Raw genomic sequence first — 15,188 nt, 5'->3', positions numbered from 1 at the left:
GGACCAATTATGATCTTAATGTGCATTTTCCTGAATCTCCTGTTTATTGACCAGGCACTTGGGCTTTGTCATTAGACTTGGGGTTTGAGTTCCAGATCTACCTCTTGCTATGTGGCTTCCATTAAATTACCAGTTCTCCATTTCTCATCTATAAATTGGAGATAATGGATAATGATAGTTCTTTTTATTTATTTGTTTATTTATTTATTTATTTTTGCAGGGGTTGGGGGTGGGGTGAGGCAGGAGCAGGGGGAGAGGGAGAATCTTCTTTTTTTTTTTTTAAGATTTTATTTATTTATTTGACATAGAGAGAGAGAGAGAGAGAGAGATCACAAGTAGGCAGAGAGGCAGGCAGAGAGAGAGGGGGAAGCAGGCTCGCTGCTGAGCAGAGAGCCCGATGCCGGGCTCGATCTCAGGATCCTGAAGACCGTGACTTGAGCCAAAGGCAGAGGCTTTAACCCACTGAGCCACCCAGGTGCCCCAGGAGAAGGAGAACCTTAAGCAGGCTGCATGCCCAGTGCAGAGCCCAAGGCCAGGCTCCATCTCACCACCCTGAGATCATGACCTGAGCTAAAACGAAGACGCAGATGCTAAACCAACTGAGCCACCTAGGTGCCCCAGTTCTCTCTCTTTCTTTCTTTCTTTCTTTCTTTCTTTCTTTCTTTCTTTCTTTCTTTCTTTCTTTTTTTTAAAGTAATTTCTACTCTCCTAATTGAGCCAGCCAGGCGGCCCTGATAGTTCTTACTTTGTAGGATTATTATGAGACTCTGATGAGAAAATAAATACAAAATATTTAGTCCAGTAAAGCCTTAGTACCTTTCAGTTATTCTGATTATGAAGAATGACTTAATTTGTGACCCTCAGATGAAGCTTTGTGACATATCTGAAATTCAGTGGAATATTGATTTAAATACCAGTTAGAATTGCATGGTCCTAGGAATAAGAAAGAATGCATGAGGGGTGCTTGTCTGGCTTACTGGGTAGAGCACGCAACTCTTGACCCTGGGGTCATGAGTTCAAGCAGCACTTGGTCCTAGAGTTTACTTAAAAAAAAAAAAATGCATGAGCCCACTAGGTTCATAACCTTTATCATTAGAAAAAACATTTATGTATTTGGATTCCATCCATTAAAAGGTCTTTAGAACTCAAATAAAAACACATGTATGTATTTTAAAAAGCGAAGAAATACAAAATAAAATCAAAAGATAAACTGGGTAGGACTTGAAGATTTCTAAGAGTAGTCAGAGGAATAGATAACAAGTTTTGCAATCTATGACATAATACGAAAAGAAGCTCAAAGTGACAGTTAGCACAGTGAAAAGAATGACTCTGAAAGTTTGCAGGTCCAGGAGTTATGTCTGGTGGAAACCTCTGACCAAAAGTAATCTTAATTAATTAGGTTGGAAACTTTCTTAGCAGCTCCGTACCATTCAACTCAGAGAAGCTTTAAAATTAAGTTCAGAAGAGTTTAATGGGGTAAAAACTATGGGATTAATATGTTGGGATTAAGAAGAAATGCGTGCATATTTCACATTTTATGCACTGTTAATGTTTTTCTTTCTTTTTTTAAAAAAGATTTTATTTATTTATTTGACAGACAGAGAGAGAGAGAATAAGCAGGCAGAGTGGCAGGCAGAGGGAGAGAAAGAAGCAGGCTCCCCGCTGAGCAAGGAGCCTGAGGAAGGACTTGATCCAAGGACCCTGGGATCATGACCTGAGCTGAAGGCAGCCACTTAACCAACTGAACCACCCAGGCATCCCAATGTCAATGTTTTTCTCTTTAAGATTTTAAAAAAAGTTTTAATGTAATCTCCACCCCAACATGGAGCTTGAACTCACAATCCCCTCCCTGCTCAGTCGGGAGCCTGCTTCCTCCGTCACTCTGCAGCTCCCCCTGCTTGTGCTCTCTGTGTCAAATAAATAAAATGTTAAAAAAAAAAAAAAAAAAAGACTCAGATTCTCTACCAACTGAGCCAGCCATGTGCCCCTGAACTTGCAATGTTTAAGAAAATTTGGCTCAGTAGAGTGACAGCCTCATATGTATAACTGAGTTGGTTTTAGACTTAAGCTTTTGGGTTGAACTTTTACTAATTTTGCACACATAACTGGGCCATCTAAGAGAAATTTAGATTCATTTATTTGTAAGTTTGATCTAAAAGGATTGCTAAGCTTTGAAAGTTCCTAGGTTAGACAGTTGAAGAAATTGTATAGAAAACCCAATAAATTAACTTTATAGATGTAATTTTAAATGTTTGGAGATGTTGAATTAACTAAGTTTGTGAATGGGACCAAAAATTGTTCAAAGTTTCTGAAAAGTGATTGGTAAAATATGTCAGGTGTAGAATAATAAAATTTCTAAGCTGAACGTGAGCGTTTAGGAACTTTTGAATTTGTAATAAATTAAACCTTTGCCTGTTTTATTTATTTATTTTTTGAGAGAGAGCGAGCACCAGTAGGGGGTTGGAGGTGGAGAGGGGGAGAGAGAATCCCAAGCAGACTCCACACCCAGTGTGGGCAGGTGTGGGGGGCTGGATCTGACGACCCTAAGATTATAACAGGAGCCAAAATCAAGTCAGAGCTTAACCCACTGAACCACCCCCACACCCCAAATCCTTGCCTGTTTTTTTTAAACTTTATTTATTTATTTATTTGACAGAGAGAGAGAGAGAGAGAGATCACAAGTAGGCAGAGAGGCAGGCAGAGATAGAGGGGGTAAGCAGGCTCCCTGCTGAGTAGAGAGCCCGGATGCGGGGCTCCATCCCAGGGTCCTGAGATCATGACCTGAGCTGAAGGCAGAGGCTTAACCCACTGAGCCACCCAGGTGCCCCCCTTGCCTGTTTTTTTAATGAAAGTTATTTCGTTCTAGGTCTTCAAGATTCTCACTTTATTTTGAAGAAAGACCAAAGAGATTGCAAATGGCTAGAGCAAAAAGCCTCCAGTCAGGGGATGCCTGGATGGCCCAGTTTGTAGAGCCTGTGACTCTTGATCTCAAGCCCCATACTGGGGGGCAGAGCCTACTTTAAAAAAAAAAAAAAGCTAGGTTGTGAAGGGGCTTATTTGACATGCTAAGGAACTTGGACCGTATTCTGAAGGGTATAATAAGGAAACAATATAAAAAGTAGGAAAGCAAGGGCATTTGCACTTTAGGAAGAATATGCTTCTGACACTGGGGAGCTGCCTGGCAGAAGAGGCCATAGAGATGGTGACAGTCTGAGCAGTATGACAGAGGTGATAGAGACAAAAGCAAGGCACTTCAGGATGCTGATTATGATGTAGGGCGCGAGGCAGGGAGTCAGACTGTGTCCTGAAGGCCAAAGAGCACTTGCATTAACAGAAAAGATAGCAGGAACAGTCCGTGTTCAACACATTATATTTGAAGTGTCTACAGGATTTACAGGTGAAAACGTCCATTACACAGCTGAAAAGACTGAGTCAAGTCATCCACAGTCTGGTCTGGAGATGTACGTTTACAGCTCTTGGGCAGTATAAGGTGAGCAGGAATAAAAATACCGGGGAAGTGTGGGCAAAGGAAAAAGGGAAGAGGTTAAGGACAGAATTCCGTAGAATACCAGTACTTTAAGGGCAGGCCACAAGCCAAAAAGGAGAAGGGACATCCCTAAAAAGGGCAAAGAATCCCCTAAAAAAAGAAGAACTTGCCAAGAACAGAGGCAGGGAAACCAAGGGAAGGAAGCTTGGACAGTTCTCCTGCCTTAGCCACCACTTCTCAGATAGGAGGGGGGCTGAGCAGTTTGAATCTGGCATCTGCCAGCAAATCTGGGAGGGGACAGGCCAGATGGTGCATCCGTGGTGGCAGTCTGGGTCCTGCTTTCATCCCACAAGAACTTTGGGCCACTGCAAAGGACTCCTTCCTCCAACCCTTTGGTGCAAAGGAGTTTAGCTGGGTAGGCAGGAGAAAAGAGGGGGCCGTCCTTTTATTTCAAGTCTTTTTTATTTATTTATTTGACAGAGAGAGAGAGATCACAAGTAGGCAGAGAGGCAGGCAGAGAGACAAGGGGAAGCAGGCTCCCTGACAAACAGAGAACCCCATGGGGGCTAGATCCAGGACCCTGAGACTATAACCATAGCTGAAGGCAGAGGCTTAACCTACTGAGCCACCCAGGCACCTGATTTCAAGACTTTTTTAAACTTTTATTTTTATTATTATTTTTTAAAATTTTATTTATTTGACAGAGAGAGAGAGAGAGAGAGAGAGAGAGAGTACAAGGAGGGGAAGCTGCAGAGAGAGGGAGAGAGAGAGAGAAGCAGGCTCAGGCTGAGCAGGAAGCTCTACGTGGGGCTCCATCCCAGCACCCGGGGGGATCCTGACCCGAGATGAAGGCAGAGGCGTCATCCACTGAGTCCCTCAGGTGCCCCTTTCTTAAACTTTGAAGTGGATTTATTTAATGCTGAATTTCATCCCGGCCCATAAGCACTTGTTTCTTCTGTAACACCTTTTTCTTCCGCGCAACCTCTACTCTGGTTTAGGAACACCTCTTTTTCCCCGTAAATCGGCCTTTTCAGTCCCCGACCTGCTCATGGGCGGTGGCCCGCAGGGCAGGGCTCCAGGGCGGGGGCTGCCACCCCGGCTGAGCCGAGAGGACCTGCCTCCTTCCTTCCGCCTCCTGAGGGCGTCGTTGCGCGGGGCGGGGCCAGCAGGGCGGGGCGCGGGGGCGGGGCCGGACGGCAGGGCGGGGCCTCAGCCCGCCGGGCAGCCCGCGCACTCTGCAGGAGCTGTAGCTGCCGCCGGCCGCGCCTTCAAGGTCTCACCGCTTCCTCAGCAGAGACCCGGGCTCGGCCGCCATGTCCGCCGCGGACGAGGTTGACGGACTGGGCGTGGCCCGGCCGCACTATGGCTGTGAGTGCGGGGGCTCTGCGGCACCGGGGCTTGGGGGCCGGGCTCGCTGCCTCCGGGGCGCCGGTTTCCCGGGGGCTCGGGCGGGCGGGAGGGTGCGGCAGGGCGGCTGCGGGCCGCGCGGACCCGGAAGAGCCGGCCGGGTCGGGCGGCGGGAGGGAGGGGTGGCGGGCGGCGAGGCTCCCAGCCGGGTCCCCGAGGCGGTGGCGAGGACGCGGGCGTCCTCCTCTCCGGGGCCCCGACGCCACGACCCTCGGCCCCACCCAGCGCCTCCCGCCTCGGAGTCCGCCTCCGGGAGCCGCCGAGATTTGGCGCGGGGGGGACGACCTCGGGTGAGGTGGCAGGAGGCCGGGGCAGGGCGTGTCCCGGAGACCCGGGCTCCCTCGCGCTTCGCGGGGAGGCGCTGCCCCGACTGCTGCCTGCGAGCTGGCCCCGGGGTGCGGACCTGCCGGGCCCCAGGCCAGCGGAGAGGGGCGGCCCCGGGCGGGCACTTCACCTTTCTCGGGCTTAGTTCCCTCGCACAATTTCAAAAATTAAAACAAGAAAGGAAGAAAGAAAGAAAGAAAAAAAAACCCCAACCCCATGACTTCCTCATTTTCTGAACCTCATTTTCTGCCGCTGTCCGTGGGACGTCATTGAACTGTAGGTGGGAGAGCTGTGCCGCCGCCTAAGGCGAGCCCTTCGGAACCCGGAGATTTCGTTTTTAGTGTGTATTCTCGGGATAAGGGTCCGTTTTTAGGGTACTTTCACTCAACAGTTATGTGTGCGGTACTGTGTCACTTTGTGAAATTAAAGATGAGTAAGATCAGGCCCTGCCTTCCAAGAACGTTTTAATCAGACAGGGACAGGTGTACAACCTAATGACAGGCAGGTGCAATAAAGATAAAAGGGGCAGAACCGGCCCGGCAGTAGGGTGGGTGAGGAGGAGGGGCTTGGGGGAAGGCAATGGGAACACAGGTAGCCGCGTTTCAGCAGGGAGCCTTGAAGGACGGAAAGTCCGACCGGGTAGGGCGGGGTCAGAGAGGAAACTCGAGGAAAGAGCATGAATTAAGGTCTTGAAGGGTAGAAGGGCACAGTGGTGGGATGAGAAGGGGCCGGGAGAGGGAGAAGAGTTTCTAAAAATAGTTGGGGCCAAACTGGGAAAGGCCTTGAGTGCCATCCCAAGGAATTTGGAGTTTATGCCCTATCCTGGGTGTCCATGAAGGAGGCAGGTTGACACGGATTGCCTGGGTTTGAATCTGGATCCAAGCGCTGATTAGCGGTGGAGCTAAGACCAAGCCAGCCTGTTACCCCATCTGTAAAACAGGAGGGATGATCACAGGACTGCTGTGGGACTTCAGTGAGAGGATGCACGGAAAATGCTTTGCACAGTACTGCCATTTAGTTCTCAGTGATTGCTGGCTTTGGTTATTAATAAAAAAGGGACAACGACATGATCAGCTCTGTATCAAGAGAGAGTCTGGCAGATAGACCAGAGCAGATCTGGGCCAAAATCTCAAGTCCGTATACTTTTTTCAAGTTACAATAAAATTTATTGTTTATATAGTAAATAATGTTTATGTTCTCATAGGGGTTAGATGAATGTATTTGAAACCCCGTAATTGCCATTCTAGGAAAGTCATTGTAGTACATCTGGCTGTCCATATATCTCCACAGGTTACCCTGCCTCTTTCTGTGACTAACAGGAATTTGATGCTGTGGCATTCTTTTATCGCTCAGAAGGGTTACAGGTCCTTGTATTTACGTTCTTTTCTTTCATGTTTTAGCTGTCCTGGATAATGAGAGACTCACTGCAGAGGAGATGGATGAGAGGAGACGTCAGAATGTGGCTTATGAGTACCTTTGTCATTTGGAAGAAGCAAAGAGGTAAAGATTGGCCGGCTGGAGAGAAGGGAGCTGTTACGGTGTGAACACAGATAAAGATCTCTCTGAATGTGTTGTAGGTGTGACTGGAGGAGGCTGGTAGTTTGAAGGAGTAAGTATAGGTAAGGTATTTATTCATGGGAGCAAGTAGCCTTGATGGCAGTTTATTGTGAAACTCTTTGATGGGACTTAAATATTCTGAAAAATTTCCAGATATGTGTTGTTTGGTTTTGTGCTTATGATGCACGTTTTGGGCACTACCAGCTGTTTGGGAGAAATAGCAGTTTTTGTGTGGGGTTTTTTTTTTTTTAACTTTTTTTTTTTTTTTTTTTTTTAAAGTAGGCTCCATACCCAACATGGGGCTCGAATCAGGACCCTGAGATCAGGAGTCACATGCTTTATGCCTGAGCCAGCCAGGTGCCCCAGAAAGAGCATTTTCGAAGTTTGAAGTTCCTGGCCTTAATGTTTCACGGGTTCTTCACTGGTTTTAATATATGAATTGGATTCATTTTCTGCTTGGTAGTGCTCTGGGAACAGGCCCATCCATTTGGCAATGTTCAAAGTTTACCAAAGTCAGCATCCTCTGCTTTCTTTGTAAAGTGAGTGTATAGGGCGGCTTTTCTTTTTTCAGATGCTCCAACACCTTGCGGTCTTATTCTTAGAGTGTCAGTTCGCAATCAGTGGTTCATTTCTTTTGTTCTGTTGCCTGTGCTCCTTTACAAGGCCCCAGGGCAGATAGATGTAATTACAGATCATGTTTCCTATATGTGAGCTTTGGTGGAAAAGGCCAGTGTGGGATAATGGAAGGTATTTGTGATCAAAGTCTAATGAAAATCAAGGGTGTTTCAAATGGTGCTAATAAACAAAGGTATTTTTGTTTGGTTTGGTTAATTCTGAAAATTTTAAAACAGTCTAGGAAAGTTCAGAGAACAATACAAAAAAAAATATCCTCGTATTTCTGAAGTTACAAGTGTTAGTCCTTTTCCTTTTCCTCTCAAAAGACACAGTTGGAGTCCCTTTTGTGCCCCTCCCTGGTCCCATTTTTCCTTTTTCTATCCCCGGTGTTACCTCTGACATGCTTTAGGTGTCTTGAATCCGGGCTTCTTTTCTGAGCTTTAAAGCTTTTCCTTTAGACTAGGGGGAGGGGATTAATGATGATTTAGGTGGGAAGAATGATAATAATACTTATTTTTCTAAATAGAAGGTTTAAATAGCAGGAAGTGAATATGTAATTAGAAAAGGGGATGTTTCAAAAAAAAAAAGGGGGGGGATGTTTCTCATACAGAGTTTGTAAGGGCCCCATGGAGGGGGAGAAGATTAAGTCCTCTGTTACTTAAACTGAACTAGATCTAGTTTTGGAAGGTCAAAGAATCTGAAAGCTGCAGCTGGCATCTGGGAGACCATCTTGTGCTCTGTTAAGCCTTTGGTGTCTCTGTTGAGGTGACTTGGGAATGAGAGGGAAGAACTCCAGCTCCCTTCCTTCCTCCATCTGAAGCACTTCTGCTTTTGTTTTAATCTTGGGTTTCCACACTGAAATTCCCTTTTAACACAGGCTGTCTGGGCTGCCACTGATGTAGTTCAGCTACTCCTCTGCTTGAACTCTTTCATTTCAGCGAGGACACCAGAGCCTGCGTTTGCATGGTCTACTTGTAGTTTTCTTGACCGAGCAGTAGCTTTTTTAAAAAAGTCAATTCAGGGGTGCCTGGGTGGCTCAGTTAGTTAAGCATCTGCCTTCGGCTCAGTTCCTGACCCCAGGGTCCTGGGATCCAGACCCACATCAGGCTCCTTGCTCAGTGGGGAGTCCGCTTCCCCTCCCCACCGCTTGTGCTAGCTCTCTCTCTCTCCAAAAAAAAAAAAAAATCAATTCATACAGTGGTTCCTAACCAAATGTGTAGGTAGTTAGATCATCTGGAGAACTTAAAAATACAGATATTTGGGCCTTACCATAGAGATTCTGGTTCAGAAAATCTGGGCTGAAGGTCTAGACATCTGTATATTTTTGTTTTTGTTTTTAAGATTTTATTTATTTATTTGTCAGAGAGAGCAAAAGCAGAGGGAGCAGCAGGCAGAGGGAGAGGCAGGCTCCCTGCCGAGCAAGGAGCCCTATGTGGGATTCGATCCCAGGACCCTGGGATCATGACCTGAGTTAAAGGCAGATGCTTAACCGACTGAGCCACCCAGGGTTCCCTACATCTGTATGTTTTAAAGGCTTCCTGTGGTTCTGCTGGGCCCCCTTCACTGAGAAGCAAGATCCAGAAAGCTTTTAGAGCTCGGCCTTGTGCTGGATTATGATAGTCTGACCAGAATGGTGTTTTCTGTCAGTCACATTTCCTTCTCCGAGTGCTGTAGCAGCAAGGCGCATTTCCATCTGCTCTGGAGTGCTTCCTTTCTGTCAGGTGTTCTTCCCAGAATTGAAAAGCAGCCTATTTCCTTAACATCCATGATCACCTGGAGGGTTCTTTAGCTGGACGCTTTTGCAAACTTAGGAAGTGACCCAGGCAGTGAGACATTGGTTACAGTCTTTATTTTTTATGCTTTGGGTTATAAGGAAGGGTATAATCGTGGCACATTGCCCTCTTGGCCTGGCGTTGTGGAAATGTGCCTGGTTTGTTTTATGGAGGCAGTCACAGGATATCGTGGTGGTGGTGGTTATTGTTTAAAGCTTTGAAGAGAAAATCAACTTTGGAGGCGTGTATTTAGATTGTACTTCCAGAAAGGGCTCAGAAGAAACCCCTAGAAAAGAAGCCTACGATCCCTACTGGCCATCTGAAGTGGGTGCTGCCACCTCTAAAAAGCGTTTGAGGTAAACCACAGGCAAATCACCTGCCCTTCCGTATTAGCTGGGGCTTCAGCTCCTCTTGGGTTTCCTGTCCTGGTGAGCTGGGCTCCACCTCATGTGCAGCGAGGGCCGCACTTTCCCGTCTAGCCAGAGCCTGGCTTACCTTTTCGGATTGGCCCGCATCCTGTTTCCTTCACAACCTCCATGCCTCCCAAGTTGGAGGAGCCCCAGAGTCTGGAATTTACACCCCTTCCAAGTCCAGGGGGAAAGATCAGAGAGATCCAAGGGAGAAAAGGTTCCCCTCTTTGGTTCTATTTATAATACCGATGCTCCTCCCCTTCGAGTACAGGGGCTCCATTGTGTAGTAGGACACTCCGTTTTCTCCCCTACCTGTAACAGAGCTCCTTCCCGAAAAGAGAGGAGATTGTGTAGAGAGCGTGAATATGAGTGTGTGGAAACAGTGAGTGGAAGGCTGCTTGTAGAGAAATGACAGTGTGTTGTGGTGTGGATTTGTGTTTCCCTCAAAGGTTAAGTGGGAGAATTCAGGAGTGGTTCCATAGAAGAGTGCACCAGGAGTGGTTGGAAAAAAGAGAATATAGAGATTTCGCTTTTTCCTATGTTTTGGAGAGTAGCTTTAATATGGAAATGAATAAAATATCATCTGAGGATTCAGGGCTTTTTGCTAAGGACTGCAGAGCAGACCAGGCACTTTAAATGTGGGTTTATTTTTTTAATTTAAAAAATATTTATTTATTTGACGAGAGAGAGAGATCACAAGTAGGCAGAGGGAGCGGGGGAAGCAGACTCCCCGCCAAGTATAGAGCCCGAAGTGGGGCTCGATCCCAGGACCCTGAGATCATGACCTGAGCCGAAGCCAGAGGCTTAACCCACTGGGCTACCCAGGCTCCCTAATGTGGGTGTATTTTTATGGGTTTATTTTTATCTTTTTGCCTGTTCTGATGGTGCCTTACATTTGTTTTGGCTAAGGGGCAGTTGTAGAGGTGAATAACGTTTCCACTTGGGGAGGCAAAATTTAAATGCATGAGGTACTGGAAATGCTTGAGTCTTGATCAGAAGGAAGTAATCGAAGGAAAGGTCAGAATGTCCACGTGAGCAGCCCCAAGAAGAGAACACATCAGGCCTGGCAGAGCAGGCAGCGTGCAGGTGAGGACAGTGCCTGAGCGGAGCCAGGAGAGAATTCAGTTAGGTTAAAGGTCCCAGTAAGAAGAGTGATCCTAGCAGTCTTTGAGTTTGACGATGAAGTGTGCCTTCTTTCAGAGGCTTGCTGTCTTGGGCCACCTTCCTCTTGCTGTGTCCCTACCCCAGCTGAAGGGGCAGGGTACCCCAGCCCCTTGTAGAAGGGGAACTAGGGGCTCCGGCTGGTTGGAGACCGTCAGAGATGACATGGTGTTAACAAGAGTGTAGCACCAGATAGAGACACTCTTCCTTCTGTAATTTGGGGGAATTGAGAAAGTATCGTGGAAAGAAATCCAGTCTTGAGAACAAATTCTCTTTTGTGCATATGTCTTTGTTGTTGGCATTGAACAGGATGAGCTCTTCAGATCTCTTCTCCTCTTCATGGGATCAGAATTCCAGTAACATCTGGATATATCCAGGCTGGCACACCGCGATCATGAAAATAAGTTAAAGACATTTAATTAGGCAAGAAAATAAAAAATGGATAGGTGAGGTGGCTCAGAAGTACAGCTTGCCCACCGGCTTCTAGAATCCCCAATGGAGGAATATCACTTCATTTGTAGGAGGCTGATCCATACTCTCCTCTTACAGATGGGAAGACTAATTTAATTGCCTCATGAGACCCTGTGTGAGTAAGGGGCCCACGTTAATGTAGTTACTTAATGGCATGTTTGACTGCAAGCTGGGTATACTCATGTATTCATAGTTATTCAAGTAAAGTATGGGGTGGGATTTAGTCTTAACTCTTTTTTTTTTTTTTTTAAGATTTTTTTTATTTATTTGACAGAGAGAGAGAAGAGAGCACAGAGCAGGGGGAGCGGCAGGCAGAAAGGGGGAAGCAGGCTCCTCGCTGAGCAGGGATCCTGATGTGGGGCTCAATCCCAGCACCCTGGGATCATGACCTGAGCTGAAGCAGACACGTAACTGACTGGCCCATGCACCCCTAGTCTTAACTCTTAAAATGATGACACAGATGAAGAAATCTCTATTCTCTTTTCTGAAGCTTACCTTGGTGCACCTGCCTTGGATAGACTTACTAGTAAGAAGTTGGTTGCATTTAAAAGTGTATTGGAGTGCCTGGGTGGCTCAGTGGTTAAGCATCTGCCTTTGGCTCAGGTCATGATCCCAGGGCCCTGGGATCCACCCCTGCATCAGGCTCCCTGCTCAGTGGGGAGTCTGCTTTTCCCTCTCCCTCTGCCTGCTGCTCCCCCTGCTATTCTCTTTCTCTCTGTCAAATAAATAAGTAAAATATTTTTTTTAAAGTATAAAAAAAAAGAAGTATTTGTTAAAGTTCAAACTAAGAGTGCTTTTGCACATGGTAATAATGTTACAAATGGGAAGATTAGCTCCTGGTGTAGCCAGGAAAATGTTTTACTGCTGTTTACCCTGTGGTGTAGCTGAGGCACTTAGCAAAAGTTACAATTTACAAATGTGGAGAGTAGGGACACCTGGGTGGCTCGGTCAGTTAAATGTCAGCCTTCGGCTCAGGTCACGATCCCACAATCCTGGGATGGAGTCCTGCATCAGGCTCCCTGCTCAGTGGGAGCCTGCGTCTCCCTCTGCCTGCTGTTCCCACTGCTTGTGCCCACACTCTCTTTTTCTCTTACTCTGACAAATTAATAAAATCTTTTAAAAAATATGTGGAGAGTAACCTGATACGTATTAGGCAGTCATCTGTCATTAGTACTAAGCACTAAGTACTAAGAAAGGTCATATGACTTTAGTCTCATAATACTTAAATGAAACAGACATTTTAAAAGTCTGAAAAAAATGTTTTTAAAATCTTGACCGTTGAAGTGAAAAGAATGAGGACTTTCAGTTTTGGCAGGTGTGATTTCTGATTCTGGTTTTGCAAGTTGTTTAAGCTGCAAAGTGAGTTGGTTAAGCATCTGCCTTTGGAGTGAGCCCAAGTTTGTACTTTGCAGAATGGAGACACCCCGCATCTTACAGAGGTGCCTAAGGTGCCGTGAGGGCTACGTGCCCGGCACAGTGTCTGAGCTACGGTAGGGCTGCAGTGAACACTCAGTAGGTATATTGTCTGTCCTGGTCCCTGTGGCAAAAGCAGATGTAATACGAAGATGTTGAAGTGTTAGTAAACGTTTCTGGAGAATTGTCTGGGCACTTTCAAGGTCCTAATGGTTGGTAGCTCTAGTTTTTCACTTCAGGTTTAAGCTTTTGTTTGGAAGGAAACACCAGAAATAGAGGGTACCTCTAGGGAGTGGAGTGTGGGGGTGGAGGGTGTGAGAAGACTTTTCCTTTTTATTTTAGAACACTTTGGTATGTTTAAAATGCTTCTACAATGATCATAAATTTTGTAATACAGAAGAAAGGAAGGGCTTAAGTAAAGGAAGAACCATCTATATAATTTTTAGATAGTGGCATTCACAAAGTTAGATTTTTAAATTGCTATAGTATTGTCTTAATTACTATTTTCAGTGGTTACATAACATCCGTAAGTTATTTAGGCTAATTCCAGTTTAAAATCATTGCTTTGATTGCTGGATAGTTTAAACATTTTTCCCATGTACCCGTTATCAGTTTTATTTTATTGTGCAAACTGTTGATGATGTTTGTCTAGTAGGGTCATGAGGTTAACTTTCATGAACTGTCTTATAATATGGACATCAACGTTCTGTTGTATTTTTTTTTAAGATTTTATTTACTTATTTGACAGAGATCACAAGCAGGCAGAGAGGCAGGCAGAGAGAGGAAGGGAAACAGGCTCCCTGCTGAGCAGAGAGGCCGATGTGGGGCTCGATCCCAGGACCCTGGGATCATGACCTGAGCTGAAGGCAGAGGCTTTAACCCACTGAACCACCCAGGTGCCCCCCTTCCGTTGTATTTACTACCAACATTTTCTCTTGGTTTTCCATTTTTTTTAAGATTTTTTTTTTTTTTTTTTTTTTTATTTGACAGAGATCACAAATAGGTAGAGAGGCAGGCAAAGAGAGAGGCAGGGAAGCAGGCTCCCTGCTGAGCAGAGAGCCCGACTCCGGGACTTGATCCCAGGACCCTGAGATCGTGACCTGAGCCGAAGGCAGAGGCTTAACCCACTGAGCCATCCAGGCACCCCTGGTTTTCCATTTTATTTATTTTTTTTTCCCCACTGTATAGAAGTTTTATTATTTTAATTTTTTCTGACTATTTTTTTTTTAAAGATTTTATTTATTTATTTGACAGAGAGATCACAAGTAGGCAGAGAGGCAGACAGAGAGAGAGGGGAAGCAGGCTCCCCGCTGAGCAGAGAGCCCAATGTGGGGCTTGATCCCAGGATCCCGAGATCATGACCTGAGCTGAAGGCAGAGGCTTTAACCCACTGAGCCACCCAGGCGCCCCTCTGACTATTTTATTTTTAAGTAATATCTACACCCATTGTGGGGCTCCAGCCTACAACCCCGAGATCTGGAGTCGTGTGGTCCACTGAGCCAGCCAGGTGCCCTTTGTATAGAAGTTTTAAATTTTATGCAGTTGAGGTGTTAAATCTTTCTCTTTCTAATTTCTTCTATAAATTCAATGCATAGGTAGTTTCATTTCTTTAAAGCCTTGCTAAAGTGTGAAGTTTGTATTGTTGGCTTTTCTTTGATTTAATGGTTTAAGTTTTTTTAGAAATCTAGGTCTTTAAATCTTACGGTGTTTTCTAAATTATTCTGTCATTTGAAAGTAATCTTGGGGCGCCTGAGTGGCTTAAGCCTCTGCCTTTGGCTCAGGTTATGATCTCTTGGGATTGAGCCCCCCTAGTTGGGCTCCTTACTCAGCTGGGAGTCTGCTTCTCCCTGTCCCTCTGCCCCCACCCCACCTCATGCTCTCTCTCAAATAAAAACAAAAAACAAAACAAAACAAATAACCCACAATCTATTTACTAGCTATTAGCAATTGATATCTACTTTGTCAAATATTAAATTGTTCTGTTTCTAGACTCTTCATTCTTCTATGGTGAAATATATTTCATTTTCCTTTTTTTTTTTTTTTTAAGCTTTTATTTATTTATTTGATGGAGAGAGATGACAGCGAGAGAGGAAACACAAGCAGGGGGAGTGGGAAAGGGAGAAGAAGCAGGCTCCATGCTGATAACGGAGCCCAATTCAGGGCTCAATCCCAGGACCTTGGATCATGACTTGAGCCAAAGACAGATGCTTAACCCACTGAGCCACCCAGGCGCCCCCTGACTTGATTTTCTAATGTCTTGATTTTTTTCCTGGTTCTGTTAATGACAGTTGCTCTGTCCTACTGCAGTTTTCATTTTGGACTGTTAACTCCTTTTCCCTCTCTGTTCTTGTTAACAGATGAAATGGTCTTTAATTAGTTCATGAAGAATAGTGTGACACATATAGCATTCTTTTCAGGCAGAAGAAAGGAGCTTGCAGCCAGGAGTTGAGTTAAATAGTTCACCGTTCCCCTTATTTTCAGTGAGTCTTGCGGTGGGCGTGGCCACAGGAAACCAGCCTCAGTCGGCCGGCTCGGGTATGGGCTGTCGTGCGTCAAGGGTGGGGAAGTGTA

The 15,188-nt window shown here is 45.7% G+C and overlaps 1 protein-coding gene across 1 annotated transcript in view; it reads left to right on the top strand.

Annotated features, from left to right (window-relative positions):
- The first annotated feature begins 4,713 nt into the window (after positions 1-4,713).
- Positions 4,714-15,188, top strand: part of IQGAP1 (IQ motif containing GTPase activating protein 1) — a 100,143-nt gene continuing 89,668 nt past the window's right edge. Inside the window, exons 1-2 of the mRNA XM_032836822.1 lie at positions 4,714-4,855; positions 6,619-6,718. Of these exons, the coding sequence (XP_032692713.1) occupies positions 4,801-4,855; positions 6,619-6,718 (155 nt within the window). The 5' untranslated portion in view covers positions 4,714-4,800. The remainder of the gene's footprint in view (positions 4,856-6,618; positions 6,719-15,188) is intronic.

Source organism: Lontra canadensis, unplaced genomic scaffold, assembly GCF_010015895.1.
Source record: "Lontra canadensis isolate GAN:19392208 unplaced genomic scaffold, GSC_riverotter_1.0 scaffold94, whole genome shotgun sequence".
NCBI lineage: Eukaryota > Metazoa > Chordata > Mammalia > Carnivora > Mustelidae > Lontra > Lontra canadensis.
Note: the sequence above shows the minus strand (reverse complement) of the source record. Positions and strands in the feature narration are given on the sequence as shown.